At 44.3% G+C, this 14,473-nt stretch overlaps 1 protein-coding gene across 1 annotated transcript in view; it reads right to left on the bottom strand.

Annotated features, from left to right (window-relative positions):
• GXYLT2 (glucoside xylosyltransferase 2) overlaps positions 1–14,473 on the bottom strand; it is a 78,374-nt gene that overhangs the window by 47,539 nt on the left and 16,362 nt on the right. Inside the window, exon 2 of the mRNA XM_011971278.1 lies at positions 10,947–11,139. Coding sequence (XP_011826668.1) covers positions 10,947–11,036 — 90 coding nt within the window. The 5' untranslated portion in view covers positions 11,037–11,139. The remainder of the gene's footprint in view (positions 1–10,946; positions 11,140–14,473) is intronic.

Genomic DNA, 14,473 nt, shown 5'->3' with positions numbered 1-14,473 from the left:
AATTTATCATTTAATAATACTGTATGCTCAAAAAAATTAGCTGAGCGTGGGGGCGGGTGCCTGTAGTCCCAGCTGCTTGGGAGGCTGAGGCAGGAGAATGGCATGAACCCGGGAGGTGGAACTTGCAGTGAGCAGAGATCATGCCACTGCACTCCAGCCTGGGCGACAGAGTGAGACTCCATCTCAAAAAAAAAATAAAAAAAAAATGATAATACTGTATGCTATGGTATGAATCTATCACAGTTTGTTTATCCATTTACCTACTGAAGGATATCTTGGTTGCTTCCAGTTTTGGGAAATTGTGAATATAGCTGCTACAAACATCTGTGTACAGGTTTTTGTGTGGACATAAGTTTTCAACTCATTTGGGTAAATACTTAACGAGGTCAATTCCTGGATTGTATGGCAAGCCTATATTCAGCTTTCTAAGAAACTGCCAAACCATCTTCCAAAGTGGCTGCATGATTTTGCATTCTTATCAACAATGAATGAGAGTTCCTGTTGCTCCACATCCTCACCAGCATTTGGTGTTGTCACGGTTCTAGATTTTAGCCATTCAAATAGGTGTGCAGTGGTGTCTCATTATTACCTTAAGTTACAAATGCTCAAATCACATATGACACTGAACATATTTTCATATGCTTTTTTGCCATCTGTGTATCTTAATTTTTTTTTTTTTTTTTGAGACAGAGCCTTGCTTTGTCGCCCAAGCTGGAGTGCAGTGGCATGATCTCAGCTCACTGTACTCTCTGCCTCCCGGTTTCAAGGAATTCTCATGCCTCGGCCTCCCGAGTAGCTGGGATTACAGGCATGCACCACTATGCCCAGCTAATTTTTTTGTATTTTCGGTAGAGATGGGGGTTTCGCCATGTTTCCCAGACTGGTCTCAAACTCCTGAGCTCAGGCAATCTGCCCACCTCATCCTCCCAAAGTGCTAGGATTACACGCATGAGCCCCCGTGGCTGGCCCTTCTTAATTTTTTTGAGTTAATGCCTTCCCATTGTTACAACAATTCTAGGAATTACTCTTAAGGAAAAATTTCAAAAATGGACACTTATTTATTACAAGGTTGTTTGTTTTAGTGTTGTTTGTAACAATGATAAATTTAAAACAATCTAAAGAAGAGATTGGTTAAATAAGCTCCAGGGTCTGTCTATATAACAGAATACAATGTAGTCATTAGTGACAATATCACAGAACTGGGGTCAGCAAATTATGGTAGTACCAGAGCCAAACCTAGCCTGCCACAAAGAGTACACAAGCCATGCCAAGAATGGTTTGGCATTCTTAAATAGTTTTAAAAAATCAAAACAAGAATAATATTTTGTGACAATTATATGAAATTCAAATCTCAGTGCCCATAAGTAAAATGTTACCAGAACACAGCCACACCCATTTGTTTATATATTGTTTGTGGCTGCTTATGCTCTAAATAGCACATTGAGTAGTTGGGATAGAGACCATACAGCCTGCAAAGCCTAAAATAGTTATTATCTGCTGTTTTCCAGGAAACACTGGTCATCTCACTTTAGAGGAAACTCAGTAATATAAGCGTCAGTGATATAAAAGAGATCCCATTTCTGATGGTGATATGAAAAGAAAAGGAATGGAAATAAGTATTATATATATACATCAAAACTGTTCTCCCTGAGCATTAGTGTAATGGGTTTTTTTCCCATTTATTATTTATGAATTTACTGGTTTTTACCATGTACATATATTGTTTATATAGCCACATAAACTTTTTTTTTTTTTTTTTGAGATGGGGCCTCACTCTGTCGCCCAGGCTGGAGTACAGTGGCATGATCAAGGCTCACTGCAGCCTTGACCTCCCTGGGCTCAGGTAATCCTCCCACCTCAGCCTCCCAAGTAGCTGGGACCACAGGTGCACGCCATCATGCCTGGCTAATTTTTCTATTTTTTATTGAGACAAGGTTTTGCCATGTTGCCCAGGCTGGGATATAAACATTTTTAAAAATACATCATTGGAAACACTTTAACATTCTGAATGAGGAAAGGAGTGACAGAAAAAGTATTTGACATTTGATATATGAAGGGCACTGACCAATTAGAACCCACACCAGGCATTACCTAGTATTTACCCAGTATAATCGCACAGACCCATTAGAACTGACACTAGGCATAAACTCTCAGTATGACAGTACTGACCAGTCAGAATGAACACTGGCACAAATACTAGGTATAAATACCAGTACAAATGTACCACTGCACGACAGCCCAAAATCAGCCCCCAAAAAAGAATGGGAAATTCACATGGTCCACTGGCTCCCTTGGCTGTCTGCATCCTCTAACAGTCCGGGAGGTTGGGGCTGCAGTGAGCTGTGATGGCGCCACTGCACTCCAACCTGGATGACGACATGAGACCCTGTCTCAAAGAAACAAAAACAAAAACAAAAACAAAAAAATCCTCACCACTCTGATTGTTAGCATCCTTTCTTCAGAAAGGTTTGACTACCTTTGTCAATCTAACCGCCCACCTCATCCTTTACCTCAGTAGGTAACTCCTCCTTTCTTGCAGGTTCATTCATTCTTTTGAAGTTACAAAAAAATATTTTTGAGCATCTACAAATGTTACAGAACAGAAGACTTTTAGGATCTCAAATCCATTACATTGCTTTCACAAGGGTTTGGCTGGCTTACAATAACACACTAGATACGATGAAGCCATTAAAACTCAATTGCAGCTGGGCGAGGTGGCTCATGTCCGTAATCCCAAAATTTGGGAGGCTGAGGTGGGCGGATCACCTGAGGTCAGGAGTTCGAGACCAGCCTGGCCAACATGGTGAAACTCCCATCTCTACCAAAAAATACAAAATTAGCTGGGTGTGGTAGTGCATGCCTGTAATCCCAGCTATTCGGGTGGCTGAGGTACAAGAAGCACTCGAACCCAGGAGGCAGAGGTTGCAGTGAGTGGAGATCATGCCACTGCATTCCAGTCTGGGCAACAGAGTGAGACTCCATCTCAAAAACAAAAACAAAAACAAACAAACAAAAAACAAACTCAGTTGCATCAGTCAGGATAAACTAGGGTTATCAAGAATTTATGGCCAGGTGTTGTGGCTCATACCTATAAACTCAACACTTTGAGAGATCAAGATTGGAGGATCACTTGAGACCAGGAGTTTGGGACCAGCCTGGGCAATATAGCAAGACCCCATCTCTCCCCCTACCCCCCAAAAAATTTATTTTAAGGTGTTTTTCTTTTCTTTTTTTTTTTTTTTCCTAAAGTTTATTTCTTGCTCCTGCTACATCTTCAGACTGGCAAGGGGCTGTGCTCAGTATTCTCACTCAGGGGCCAAACTCATGGAGGCTCCATCTCAACTCACATCAGTGAACGCAGATGCAAGAGAAGGAAGTGTGGCAAAACACACACTAGATCTTAAGTTTCCACCAGGAAGTGACATATTTTATGTTAAAAGTGACACTCATCACTGTCACCCACGTTCATTGGCCAAAGCAAATCACACAATCACACCCAACTTCAGAGGAGTCAGGGAGGTGCCAAATGACCATGCATCTAAAACGAGGAAACCTCTTAATAATGACCACGAAGGTAAGACAACAACGACCACACAGTGACAGTGAAGTGCAGCCCTTACCTTTCCCAAGTCCTCCATGGACGTCCCTGAAAGTGCTGGGTCAGCCTCAGCTTGCTCCTCTAGTAATGAGAAACCCAATACCTCTTATTTATTTATTTTTTTTTTGAGACAGGATCTCCCTCTGTCACCCAGGCTGGAGTGCAGTGGGGCGATCTTGGCTCACTGCAACCTCTGCCTCCCAGGTTCAAGCAATTCTCCTGCATCAGCCTCCTGAGTAGCTGGGATTACAGGTGCGTACCACCACACGGGCTAATTTTTGTATTTTTGGTAGAGACGGGGTTTCACCATGTTGGCCAGACTGGTCTCGAACTCCCGACCTCAGGTGATCTGCCCGCCTTGGCCTCCCAAAGTGTTGGGATTACAGGCATGAGCCACCGTGCCCAGCTCCCCCAATACCTTTAAAAAGGGCTCCTTGCATGGAATCAGAACCAGCTGCCTGAGACCTCCTCCACATCACGCCTCGTTTTGTCCTGCAGAGCAACACGGAAGAAATCTAATTCCAATTGCATATGTCTTTAAACTACTGAAGAATACCTTATCATCTCTTTCTCTGGGCTATTTTTCCTAAATCCTCAAAAGAAAAAGGAAATGAATAATGAAGAGGCATGGTCCCTGTCCTCTAAAAGCATATGGTACTACTTAAAAGCAGCCCTTTGGTGCTTTTTTTTTCTTTCTTTAAAGGAAAAACAAAAACACAAAACAAAACAAAAAAATTTCCTCACCACGTTTTAGTTACTTTGTGGTACTCTCAGGATGCTAGGTTGCGCACAATAAAATCAATTCAGGCTCTTTTTGAGATGGAGTCTCACCCTGTTGCCCAGGCTGGAGTGCAGTGGTGCCATCTCGGCTCATGCAACCTCCACTCCCAGGTTCAAGCGATTCTCGTGCCTCAGCCTCCTAAGTAGCTGGGATTGCAGGTGTGTGCCACCATGCCCAACTAATTTTTGTATTTTTAGTAGAAACGGGGTTTCACCATGTTGGCCAGGCTGGTCTCAAACTCCTGACCTTAGCTCGCCTTGGCCTCTCAAAGTGTTGGGATTACAGGTGTGAGCCACCACGTCTGGTTCAATTCAGGTTCTTTAAGCCAAAAAGAAAGTAATGAAAGGATATTAGGTAGCTCAGAAGACCAGTGGGAGGGCTGGAGAACCAGACTCAGGGGCCATGCCCTGATCCAGCTTGAGCCAGACCCAGGCTCTACGGCGTCTGTGTCTTTTCCATCTGTTAGTCAGAGCCTACCACAAGCCAGTCTGGTAAGGAAACCCCAGCTACTATCACCACAAGTGCCACAGTTTGCCCCTCTGACGCCAGGCACTGAAACCTCCTGATGACAATTCTTCCCATGGCAGCCCTCTTCTCGCCACCCCCTCACACACACGCACATGTGCACCCATATGCACATATACACACGCACGTACATGCACGCGCACACACACATGCATATATACACACACACACACACACACACACACATATACAAATATATACTGACTGCCCCCACCACCAGAATGGATTGGTAGCCTCCTTATTTGTGCGTCCCACTACTTCCTGATTCTGAGTTGGGCAGGAGTATAGTTTAGCCGAATCTCAACCACATGCCTGATCCCGAGTTGCCAGAAAAGGCTAAGAAACCAACTAGCTGGCATCTCCCACTTCTCTGTTGGGAGATGACGAAAATACATGAAACTTTAAAATATGAAGTATCTACCATGTAGACGGCAAATACCACCAGACATCCTGTACATATGCAACTTTAAAAAGTCTAATTAGATACAGAAGAACTCGCCCATACTGCAGCCTTCGGAGGAATCATGACGGTAACTGGCATTTTGTTTTGTTTTCACCCTGAGGTAAAAAATAGGTGGCCCTGAGCTTCCCAGAAGTTATCCCCAAAAAACCCTGGGTTGCCCACAATGCCCTGGAGAAGGGTGACAGCCCACCCCCTCAGCATGTGCCAGTGGCTTGGCAGGAACCAAAACGGCTGTTCTATTTCTTTAGACCTAACAGAGTGCCCAACATATAGGAGATGTTTCAGAGAATCTTTGTGGGATAAAAAAAAAATACTTTATCTGATTCGACCTCACCACCACAAGCAGGGTATCATTTGCCCCATAACCCAGACGACAAACTGAAGCTGAGAGAAATTCTATGGCTTACATAAGGGCAAAGGCAGTATGCACCTAAACTGGCAACATAATCCCTGCATGGACAAGAAAGTGATGGTAGTATACGCCTACCTAGTTTTTTAAAAAATTATTTTTATTTATTTTATTTTATTTTATTTTTTTGAGACAGAGTCTTGCACTGTCACCCAGGCTGGAGTACAGTGGCATGATCTTGGCTCACTGCAACCTCCGCCTCCCAGGTTCAAGTGATTCTCATGCCTCAGACTCCCCTGAAGCTGGGACTACAGGCACATGCCACCATGCCTGGCTAATTTTTGTATTTTTAGTAGAGACGGGGTTTTGCCACGTTGGCCAGGCTGGTCTCGAACTCCAGACCTCAGGTGATCCACTGGCCTTGGCCTCCCAAAGTGCTGGGATTACAGGCGTGAGCCATCATGCCTGTCCCCTGCCTAGTTTTTAACACCCTGTCATAATTTCCTTCATTAGATGAGCTTCACTGGTTTAATAAAAACATGAGGAAATGAACTATCAAAGGGATACAGTCACCAGGAAAATTCAACCCCTAGCACAACTTCACAAGTAATTTTTCCATATAATTTAGCTCTTAATTTATAATGTTCCAATTCCTGCAGCTCATAAAAAATTACCCCGAAACTTAGTCCTATAAAACAATCATTTATTATGCTTATAGATTTCATGGATCAGGAATTCAGACAACGCAGAGGAGGGGACAGGTTGACTCTGCTCCACAGTGTCTGGGGGCTCAGCTGGAAGCCTTGAAGGCTGGTGGCTGGAATCTTCTGCAAGCTGATTCACTCACATGTCTAGACTTTGGGGTTGGCTGTTGGCTGGAGGCCTCAGTTCTTTTCAAGGGCAGGCATCCTCACAAAGAGCCAGGCACTTCTGCCTGGCTTTTTATCCTTTTTATGACACATAGCATTACATTTGGCATAATGTATTTCATACATACATACATGTTTGTGTATGTATGTACATGTGTATGTACATATATATGTAATATATTAACTGTTGCCTTACAACAAATTACCCCAAAACTTAGTAGCGTACGATCACAAACAGGCCAGGCGTGGTGGCATGTGCCTATAATCCCAGTACTTTGGGAGGCCAAGGCAGGAGGATCACTTGAGCCTGGAGTTCAAAACCAGCCTGGGCAACACAGGGAGACCCCATCTCTACAAAAAATAAAATATTAGCCAGTGCCGGGCAGAGTGACTCATGCCTGTAATCTCAGCACTTTGAGAGTCTGAGGCAGGTAGAACACTTGAGGTCAGGAGTTCAAGATCAGCCTGGCCAATGTGACGAAACCCTGAATCTACTAAAAATACAAAAATTAGCTGGGCGTGGCGGCGCGGCTTGTAGTCCCAGCTACTTGGGAGGCTGAGGCAGGAGAATTTCTTGAATCCAGGAGGCAGAGAATGCCGTGAGCTAAGATCATGCCACTGCACTCCAGCCTGGGTAACAGAGAGAGATGCTGTCTCAAAAAAAAAAAAATTATATATATATATACACACACAACTTATATATATTTAAATATATATAATATATATTTTTATTAGCCAGGCATGGAGAGGATGCTGAGGCAGGAGGATTGCTTGAGTCTAGGTGCTCAAGGATGCAGGGAGCTATGATTGTGCCACTGTACTGGGCAACCGAGTGAGACCCTGTCTCAAAAAAAATAAAAAGTAAATAAAATAAAACCTCAAACATGTATGATTTTACATAGTTTCTTACGGTTGAGAATGTACGAGCTGGGTTGTTCTGCCTCAGGGCCTCTCATGAGATTACAGGGTTATGGTCATCTGAAGGCTTGAAGGGGCTGGAGGATCTTCCTCCCAGCTCATATACAAGTGTTGGCAAGGGGCCTCCGTTCCATGCAGAGGCCATGCAGGCCTCTCCAGAGGGCTACTCTGACACGGTAGCTGGCTTCCCCCAGACCCACTGATCCGAGATGGAAGGTGAAGTGCCTTTTGTAACCCAATCTCATACCATCCCTTCCGCCCTGTCCTATTAGTCCCACAGAGGACCGTGGGACAGTGTAGGAGGGAAGTATACCAGCATGTGAATAACAGAAGGTGGGACCACTGGGGGCCTCCTTGGAAAGTACAACCTGCTAAACAGATATGGTTACACGTACACATCTTCCTTCCCTTCCCTTTTTTGTTTGTTTGTTTGTTTTTTGAGACAGAGTCTTTCTCTGTCGCCCAGGCTAGAGTGCAATGGCACAATCTCAGCTCACTGCAACTCCGCCTCCCAGGTTCGAGCAATTCTCCTGACTCAACCTCCCGAGTAGCTGGGACTGCAGGCACACTCCACCATGCTAGCTAATTTTTGTATTTTTAGTAGAGACAGGGTTTTGCCATGTTGACCAGGCTGATCTTGAACTCCTGACCTCAGGTGATCTGCCTGCCTCTGCTTCCCAAAGTGCTGGGATTACAGGTGTGAGCCACCACACCCGGTCCTTCCCTTCCCCTTTTAAAGTCCAAGTCTGTATTTGTTCTGCTCCATCCCTACATCCTTGCTTTTTAGCATGCAGCAGGTACTCACTAAGTACTTGGTAGACGGATATTGTATAAGACATGAGTAGTGTTTGCGCATAGCCAGCTTCCCTTCATTCCGCCCCATAGAGCACTTCTCAGCCCCCCACAGTTGGATGGGCTTGTGACTACTAGCAAGTTAAACATGCATGGAAAAACCTGTGTCACTGCCACACTGCGGGAATGAAAGGCGAGGTTATGACTCTCTAGTCTCTTTCCTGCCATGGCATCCCACGAACGATGTCAAATGCTCTGGTAAGTGTAGCTAACACATGAATAGCCTCAGTCTACTTCCGTCCCAAACCTGAGGCTGTGCAGAATGGAGGCTCTGCCCCCTGGGAGACAAGCTGCAGGCACATGAAAAGTATCTGAGTTTTGGGGGAGTTGTTACTGAAGCCTGACCTGACCTATCCAGATTTACAGATCTACCGTCTCTTTTGGCAAACCTGCTAGCCTCAAGTTGCAGATGGGGAACTGAGGCTCAAAAAGGCCAAAAGACTAACCCAAGGTCATATAGCAAGTACATACTAGAGGTGAGTTCTGAATTTGAGTCTTCTGTCTACTAGTTCAGGAGGTGGTATGGTATATCGATTAATTCCTTGGAAGGTTGAGCCAATAAACTTGACCTGAACCCTGATGAGCAAATCGCTAAAATTCTCTAAGCTCAATGATCTCAGTCTGTAAAACTGGGATATAATAATTACCTTCTTCAAAGGTTACCTTTGAAGATTATGAGGATTAAATGAGATGAACTCATAAATCATAAGCCCTTAACAAATGCTATATACTCTCATTATCATTTCCCTTACACTTCAGCCTCTGAGCTAACTGTATAGAGTTGCAGCCTTTTTCCTTCACCCTTCCCCTGATTCCGATCCTTTACAAGGCATTTTCCAATCAATTCCAAAGCCCCAAGACTATTTCCTCCATGGTTTCTCTTGGTAAAGATGTCAAGGTGATTTTTTTTTTCCTACTCAAACATAACACATTTTCCATCTTTCTATTATTAGCCTTTCTCTGCCCAACATGCTTTTATTGGGCATTTCTCATTAGTGCAGCTAGCCTGGTGACAGCATACAGCACTGTTGACTCAAGTCGGTAGACACAAAGCAAACCAGCTTCTCGCTCTGCCACCATTTGAAAATGTACTGCAAGAGAAAACTCTCAAGGAAAACAAAGCCTGATCTGCGAAGGTCATGTGTGTACCTACCCTGGGGGAAGAGACCTTTCCAAAGCTCTTCTTGTGTACTGGAAAAACTCATTACCTATTCTTCAGTATGGGAATAGTCAAATAAATGAGGACATAGGCCCGTAATAAAATAGTATGTAGTCACCAAAAAGAATGAGGTAAGAATGTAGGAGTACTGACTGGGAGCAATGCTGATCATACAGTTTTCAGTGCAGAAAAGCAAGTTCCACAACAATATACACAGTATAATCCCGATTTTGTAAAAGAAATACAATTTAATCAGGATATATACATATGTATGTAATTACACATATGCATATCTATATGTACAAACATACAGATACACAACTGTATATGGAAAAAAAAAAACAACCGCAGTGGCTCATGCCTGTAATCCCAGCACTTTGGGAGGGACAGGCAGGTGGATCATTTGAGGTCAGAAGTTCAAGACCAGCCTGGTCAACATGATGAGACCCCGTCTTCACTAAAAATACAAAAATTAGGGCCGGGCGCGGTGGCTCAAGCCTGTAATCCCAGCACTTTGGGAGGCCGAGACGGGCGGATCACAAAGTCAGGAGATCAAGACCATCCTGGCTAACACGGTGAAATCCCGTCTCTACTAAAAAATACAAAAAACTAGCCGGGTGAGGTGGCGGGCGCCTGTAGTCCCAGCTACTCGGGAGGCTGAGGCAGGAGAATGGCGTAAACCCGGGAGGCGGAGCTTGCAGTGAGCCGAGATCTGGCCACTGCACCCCAGCCTGGGTGACAGAGCAAGACTCCATCTCAAAAAAAAAAAAAAAAATACAAAAATTAGCCGGGCATGGGGGCATACGCCTGTAATCCTTGATACTCAGAGGCTAGGCAGAAGAATCACTTGAACCCAAGAGACAGATGGTGCAATGAGCTAAGATCACACTACTGGACTCCAACCTGGGCAACAGAGTGAACCTCTATCTCAGAAAAAAAAAAACAAAAACAAAAAACAAACCAGGGGCTGGGCACAGTGGTACATGCCTGTAATCCCAGCACTTTGGGGAAGCCGAGGTGGACAGATTGCTGAAGCCAACCTAGGCAACATGGCAAAATTCTGTCTCTATTAAAAAACATACAAAAATTAGCCAGGCATGGTGGTGCGTGCCTGTGGTCCCAGCTACTTGGGAGGCTAAGGTGGGAGGATCACTTGAGCCTGGAAGGTTGAGGCTGCAGAGAGCCAAGATTGTACCACTGTATTCTAGCCTGGGCAATAGAGTGAGACCCTGTCCTCATTCAATCCTCACCGTATCTCTATGAGACAGGTGTAATTATTCCTGTATTACCAAAAAGTGAGGCTCACAGTCAAGTGTTCAAGGTCACACAATTGAACATGCAGCAAAATACATTAGTCAACAGAATATGCAGTTCCTAAAATGTAGTCTGTTTGTACTCAGTAAACACTGTGCCATGATTTCTGCAAATTCACCTGCTTATCAAACTCGGGCTTCAGAGAGTCTTCAGTGAAGATGTGGAATTGGATCTTCCTGTGGCTAAAGAGCACAGCTGATTTGAGCATGACCAGCGTCTCCTCCAGCCGATTGCCACAGGCCACCACAGCCAGGTGGATCCAGAGCTCAGGTGGCAGCACAGCTTGGAAACTCCTGGGTTCTCCAGGCCTTCTAGGAAGAAGGAAGACAAGTGAAATTTATTACTAAACTCAAAAAAGTAAAAACAACAAAAAACCAGCGAGTGAATGGTTAGAACATTTCAAAACATGATCAGGCACAATCTGTTATATTTTATAAAGTGATAAGCATTTTGACAATTCTTCCTGCTTAGAGAAAAATACCATTTATTCCCATATTTATCCTGGCAATAGCAGGATGAGTCACTGTTTGGACTGCTATAGGTGTCTGAGGCTTTTTCTGCCAGCACTCAGCTGTCTAGTGCCTGCTGGCTGCCTACTGGCCCATGTTTGGAAATAGTATTGCTAAACTTCGACAGCTGACACAAGGGCTGTGGAGCTCCCACTCGCACAGGCCGTGGAAATTAGATTTGAATGCAACTTGAACAAGAGGAGGGTGGGTTGTGGCTTTCCCATGTGAAACGAGCAACACGATATTCCCATCATCTGGATGTTTTTAGGTTGGGGTGGAATGCATGACCACTGGACCAAAGCAAGTCATGCAAGTCTGGGAGGTGAGAAAAGAAAACAACATATGTGCCCTGACTACATCTCAGGAGAGTCTTGAAGAAACAGGTGTTAATCCTGACTGTCTCGCCAATACTGGTGAGGTGGTGGGTATGAAATTCATCTTCCAGTATGAAATTCACATTAATGAGAAACAGGCAGGAGAGGGGGCAGGTTAAACTGAAAATGATCAAGGTATCATATACTGAGTCAACAGCTGACAGAGGGATAGGGTCCAAGGGTCCAGAATCATCATCCAGCTATTTCCTAGTAATAAAAGATTTGTTCCAGACCAGGGGATGCAGCCAAGCCTCAAACACACCACAGAGAAACATTTGCAGGCAAGTTGGAAGAAGTTGGCCTGGAAAAGGTGCCCTGAGACAAATGAAACTAATTTACTTGCACAAAAGATTTGGAGACCAGGGGAACTTGGATGTCAAATGCTACCATCCTTCCAAAAACTTCGAGTTCAATCAGCTTGCTGCTCCATTATTCACTGCATGGTTGAATAATGGCAGTCTTGCTCCAGATTTCTTTCACCAGGAGGAAAGTTGAAGATGTGGGTGGAGCATTTTGGAAAGCTTCCCAATTTGATTACTTATGAGCATGCTTAGCAGAAGCACAGTCTCAAGGCTCAGCTAAGACCAGATGCGGAGAGTTACTTGGATTCCATCTACTTTGGGGATCACAGGAAAAGACAGTAGAGACATCTCAAGTATCTCTGGAAATTGTCCACTTCTCTCCATTCTCCCTGCCATTATCTGGTGAGGCCACCATCTCCCTTCCCTTGGATCACTGAGACAGCCCTCTGGGTGGTCCACCTGTCTCCAATCTTATCTTTAACCCCCAGCCTATGCTTTCTCCTGGTTGGTGCCAGGGTGATGTTCCTCTAAAATGCAAATAGGATTGTGTTATTCTCTAGATTAAAATTATGCAAGGGCTCCCCAGTGCCCCCAAGATCAAGTCGAAGCTGCTGACTATGGTTGCTACTTACATCTCTCACAACTGCCCCCAGTACCCCAACCTGGAGAGGCGGCCATTCATAATCATAGTCATATTCTGTTTCACTTCCAGCGCAAGTGACCACGCTGTGTTGCCTCCAGGTCTTGGCACATACATTGTCTGTCTCTCTTTATTTCAGAAATGCTCTTCTCTGCCCTCTTTTCCTTGCTAACTCCAGATCATTTATTCATCAACAAATCTTTACTAAGTACTATTATGTGTAGGCATTATAATAGAAAGACAGTAGTGAACAAAACAAAGACGCCTGCACTGGAGGAAGTTACATTCTGCAAGGAATAAGGGAAACACAAAAATAAATAAGAGTCAAAGTAGATGGTAACTAAATAATTTATATAGAAAGCTAGACAGTAATAAGTACTATGAAGGGAATACATAGTGGAGCAGGATGGGGGTACCAGGAGCAGCTGGCAGGCTGGGGCAGCATATTCCCAACAGTGCCAAGTTGGAAAAGGCCTAACTAAGGTGAGCTCTGCAAATGACCTACAGGAGGGGAGGTAGGGAGCCATATGCACATCTGCGGCGAGGAGTATGCCACGCAGAGGGGACAGCAGAACAAAGGCACTAAATCAGGGATCTGCCTGAAGAATGTGAGGACCCCTGCCTACAAGACTCACAGGCCTGGTCTCTTCCTTGGCTTCATGGGTGGGTTTTCATGTTTGCTATTTAAGCCAACTCCCAATTCACATGTAAAGGGATGTGAAGGAGATGTTAAAGATGATGCTAAAATGACAGCCAATCTCTAAAAATCAGTCAAGACACTAGCTGAAAAACGCTACGAAAGAGATTTAATGCAAACTCATTTGCTTAAGATTATGCCCAATATTTAGGGATATGCATATGATTCAAATGGACTAAGACCATAAGGGCAATCACTTAGATATCTTAAATATGAACACCCTCACCTGCCCCCAAACAGAACGACTCCATCTAGTTTAGCTTTACATATCGGGCTTCTGCAAGGATAACAAGTTTTAATCTTAGTAATCAGGGAAGTACAAATCCAAATAATAAAGAGATTTATTTTTATTTTCAGACTGGCAAAAATTACAAAGTAAAATAGAAGCTGGACCATATTGAGCTTTCATGTGGATATGGGGCAGGGGACAGCTCAGGCGCTGGTAGGGGGCAGTGTAAGTTGGACTGAACACTTTGGAGAGCCATTTGGCAACATTTAACACAGGTGAAGATGGATGTACACCCTCCACCCCTCCAGTCCAACTCCTGCATATATAACCTGAAGAAACTCTTGCACATTTGCACAAGACCTATGCAAGAATGTTCACAGCAGTGCTGTTTATTGATAATGAAAAATAGGTAATAAACTTCAGTGACTATGCAAAGGAGAAAAGTGAATATATTCGCTATGTTTTTAAAGTGAATACCATATAGCAGTGAAAAAAAATAAACCAGACTGATATGTACCAACATAAGGCCAAAGAGGATGAAAAACAACAGGCCAGTGCGGTGGCTCATGCCTGTAATCCCAGCACTTTGGGAGGTCGAGGCGGGCAGATCACTTTGAGGTCAGGACTTTGAGACCAGCCTGGCCATCATGGTGAAACCTTGTCTCTACTAAAAATACAAAAATTAGCTGGGTGTGGTAGCATGTCCCTGTAATCCCAGCTACTTGGGAGGCTGAGGCTGGAGAATTGCTTGAACCTAGGAGACTGAGGTTGCAATGAGCTGAGATGGTGCCACTGCACTCCAGCTGGGTGAGAGTGAGACTCTGTCTCAAACAAAACAAATGCAGGAGAGTGGTTATTTTTTTCCCTTCCCTCCCCTCCCCTCCCTCCCCCTTC

The sequence above is a fragment of the Mandrillus leucophaeus genome, unplaced genomic scaffold (assembly GCF_000951045.1).
Source record: "Mandrillus leucophaeus isolate KB7577 unplaced genomic scaffold, Mleu.le_1.0 Scaffold121, whole genome shotgun sequence".
NCBI lineage: Eukaryota > Metazoa > Chordata > Mammalia > Primates > Cercopithecidae > Mandrillus > Mandrillus leucophaeus.
Note: the sequence above shows the minus strand (reverse complement) of the source record. Positions and strands in the feature narration are given on the sequence as shown.